This window comes from Limulus polyphemus, unplaced genomic scaffold (genome assembly GCF_000517525.1).
Source record: "Limulus polyphemus unplaced genomic scaffold, Limulus_polyphemus-2.1.2 Scaffold3148, whole genome shotgun sequence".
Taxonomy (NCBI): domain Eukaryota; kingdom Metazoa; phylum Arthropoda; class Merostomata; order Xiphosura; family Limulidae; genus Limulus; species Limulus polyphemus.
In genome coordinates this window covers 18,024-21,894 of record NW_013668758.1, presented here as the reverse complement: position 1 = coordinate 21,894, position 3,871 = coordinate 18,024, and the positions used below count along the sequence as shown (strand labels likewise).

The 3,871-nt window shown below is 32.3% G+C and overlaps 1 protein-coding gene across 7 annotated transcripts in view; it reads right to left on the bottom strand.

The window, feature by feature from the left end:
* The window catches only part of LOC106468753 (phospholipase D3-like), a 44,985-nt gene that overhangs the window by 24,124 nt on the left and 16,990 nt on the right, over positions 1-3,871 (bottom strand). For all 7 annotated transcript variants that reach the window (XM_013929197.2, XM_022397114.1, XM_022397113.1 and 4 more), the window contains exon 6: positions 397-597. In XM_013929197.2, the coding sequence (XP_013784651.1) occupies positions 397-597 (201 nt within the window). The remainder of the gene's footprint in view (positions 1-396; positions 598-3,871) is intronic.

The window sequence follows — 3,871 nt, the reverse complement described above, 5'->3', positions numbered from 1 at the left end:
AGAAAACGTGGCGTGACACTAGTCACGTGACCTCACTGACGCAACACAAGGATAGACAATTCAAATAATACCTCCAATTACAGAAGGATAGACAATTCAAATAATACCTCTACTTACAGAAAGATAGACAATTCAAATAATACCTCTACTTACAGAAGGATAGACAATTCAAGCAATACCTCTACTTACAGAAAGATATAGAATTAAAAAAAAACCTCAACTTACAGGAAGATAAAGAATTCAAACAATAGCTTTATCTACAGAAAAATAAACAATACATGCAATTCCTCTAAAAAAACTGAATGTTAAAATAAGTGATTATGGAAATACAGACAGTTTAAATAATACCTCTACTTACAAAAAGTAGGTAATTCAAACAATAATTGCTCTACTTACAGAAAAATAGACATCTGTTAGTGTATTATTGATTGTTACACCTAGTGGTGTTTCAGCATTGATGTCAGTCTGAAGAGATATTGGCCACGTGGGAGGAATTTTAGCTCCTTTCTTGCCCAACATCCAGTATACTTCAAATATCTTGGCAATATCTGTTGCTAAGCAACTACAGTTGTACATTATTGCTCCAAGTTCTTTAACCTGTTAGAATAATAAGAAATGATATCCATAATGAAATGCTTACACAATTGTAACTAAGAACTAAAAATCAACAACAAAAACAAAAAAATACAAGCATGGAAAAACAGAGAAAGTTTATTGAGTACAAACAATATAGTTAATCTACATGTTTGTAAATTTTGGACTTTTCATTATTACAGTCCAGAAAATATTAGAACTTACTAAGTAGCAAAGGCAGGTTTAAAGTTTCAGATCCAAAGAGGGCATTTTCTTCATCAACAGTTCAAAGATATCATTTACTGTTTGCATAGTCAACTTTAATATGTTAATAAAAAACTACTGTAGTATTGGTCTGTGGGTAAATGAAACTGACTTTAATAGATTAAAAAGAATACTGCAGTACTAGACAAGTGCTACTGAAAATTTAAAATTTGGCATTTATGTTTTCCTCAGAACAACTTAGGCCAAATTTTAAATTAGTCCTTGTGTTTACAACACGGTACCCAAGTACTTCAGTTTTGGAGTATAAATTATTTTTCCCTGTGTTTAGAACACAGTATCCAAACACTTAAGTTTTGAAGTATACATGATTTTTCTCTGTGATTACAACACAGTATACAAACACTTGAGGTTTAGAGTATAGCTGATTTTTCCTTGTTTACAACACAGGAACCAAACACTTAATTTTCAGAGTATACATGATTCTTGTAAGTCTAACAGATTTTTAATTAGGATGAGAAAAAATAAAATCATAGGCATCAAGGACTCGACAAGAACTGACCACTAAAAATACTTGTTCCTTCCCAAGTTACACATGCAATATTAACTTGGAATTAGTGCATTTCCAAACTTATTATAGTCTATGGTCTATGGCAGTTATTTTGGTATAAAGTTAATAATTTAGAGTAAACCTGTTACTCACCAAGGGTGTTTCAAGATTATCAATCCTCCTTCACCCTGTTCGAGGTTAAAGATTAGAAGTTTGTAAAGTGGTCATCGTTCTAACGGGTCAAGTGGGCAAAAAATTAATTAAAAGAAGAAGAGAATAATAAAATTATAAATAAATCGTAATACTGAGGGAAGAAGTGAAGCAGAGGCAGGTTGTTTTTGCAGAAGAAACAAGTCGAGAACGACTGTTGACAATTTATTGAAATAAACCGAAGCAAACGGGCTTTTACAGGGCATGGCAGGGATCAATGGACCAAAGTGCCATGGCGGAGATCTATAGATCCAATGCCTAAGAGTTTGGTTTAGGGGGGAAAAGGGAGTGCCCCGAGAAAACCCACTTTTGCTAGCCGGGACCGAAAAAAGCCAAGCTAGTGCCAAAGTGAACAGCTAGTGAAGAAATGAAAATCTGAAAAGAGACTGAAAAGTGAAATAGTTATACATAAAATAAAGTATACTCTTCTTCTTACTTTTATAGATCATGGTGGTGTGTTAGTGATGTTGTGTATCATGTTGTATGGGGATAGATATTTGCAGACATGGTTTGGGGACAGCGGCAACGTTGTGAAATTCGGCTGTGAGTGAGTTTCTGTAGGTGACTCTTTTCTAATATTTAGTAGCAAATTTAGATATGCATTATTGTACTCTTTGTAGCGAAGTATGTTTTTCTGTGTAGCATGCCAGTGTGTAGTGAGGGAGGCGGTGGGCAATCCAGAGACACCATCGACAGTTTATAAGGCAGACATTTGAAAGATGCGTCACTGGTGCACGACCGTGCAATCAGCCAAAAACTTATTATAGAGAAGATTGTAATGCTTTTATGTCAACTACGGGTCTATAAACTGCCAGTACAATACCTCACATTTTATGACAACCAAGCTGCCTGTATGATACTTTTAAGGGCCCATGGGCCTAGCTCTCCTTAAATCTGTTGATGGAAAGGATCAGGCAAAAAAACAAATGTGAGGTGTAATTAAAGCAGAAAAATAAACACTGATAAAGAATAAACTCTATAATATTATAGGTTTAACCCTTTCAGTACAGGCTGATACATTTTGTAATACTTTGACTGTGGAAGGACATATATGCAAAAAAATATACAGTATCTCTGAGCGTTCCTCACAAAACCTTTTAAGATTTTGTTAAAGTTTATAAGTATTTTGTACACACAAAAAATTACTTTATTTTAATACATTTTTCTAATAAAAATGTTACTTATCTATAATAGTTATTTGCACTCAAAGTGTTAAAATAGTTTAAGTGCAAAGTGATTTATATTTTTAAGTAAAAAATATTGATTTCTCTTATAGTTTTCATATTTCATTTGCACAATCTCTAGAACCTCCTAAATGAATATCAAAAGTTTTTTAAGGTAAATGTTTATATTTTATTTTTCATTTTCTCTACCATATCACTAACTCTAGCTATTATAATCAACATTTAATAAAATAATTAAAATTAGGATGTAGAAAAAAAAATATACATACTGTTGCGTCAGCGAGGTCACGTGACTCGTGTCACGCCACCTATTTTCTAGAAATATCCTGTTCCTTCAAGAATGCCCTAGCATTTACTAGATTGGGGGTAGCCTGGTATATATAAGACAGTCACAACGTGACAGGACAACAGTATAATGAGTAATTGAATGTATGCGGACAAAATATTGTTGGCCACATGAGATATAGCGTTTGTTATAACGCGACTGTTGAAATTAAGTGTATCATAAAGTTGTATTCAGAAAGAATAAACCAGTTTTATTAAGAAAGGACTTGTGTCGCTAAAGTTTCATCGGAATGAATTTACGGAAAATCAATTAACGAACGGAGACATAACAATACCTTTTAACTATCAGCACAGGCTCAGTCACTGAGACTGACCTGCAACCATTTTATGCTTGTTATAGTTTTTATGCTATAACTTTTAAATGAGTAAGCATATGTTCACGAAATTTGGCAGATTATGAGTATACATTACAAGGTTTTCATACACAAAATATCAGATTTTTTTTATTAAATCTTAAGGTTTGTTAAGCAATGTTTTTCTCATGCCTTTTTTTCTTTTTGCATATTACCTATCCAACATGCAAAGTCATTTTCATTTTAAGATTAAAAATACTTATATGCATCAGAAAATTTTCAAATTTCACATGCAAAATCTTTATAATGTCCAGATAGTTATAAAATGTTTCTTAAGATAAAAAAATATATTTTATCTGTTATTTTCACTAATGAATCTCTGTATGGGTTCGGTCAATTTAACCAATTTCATAACAACCATAAAAAATTAGGAAATAAATATAAATTATGCCTTTTTGTTCTAGAATGACTACAAATTATAACAAGAAGACAAA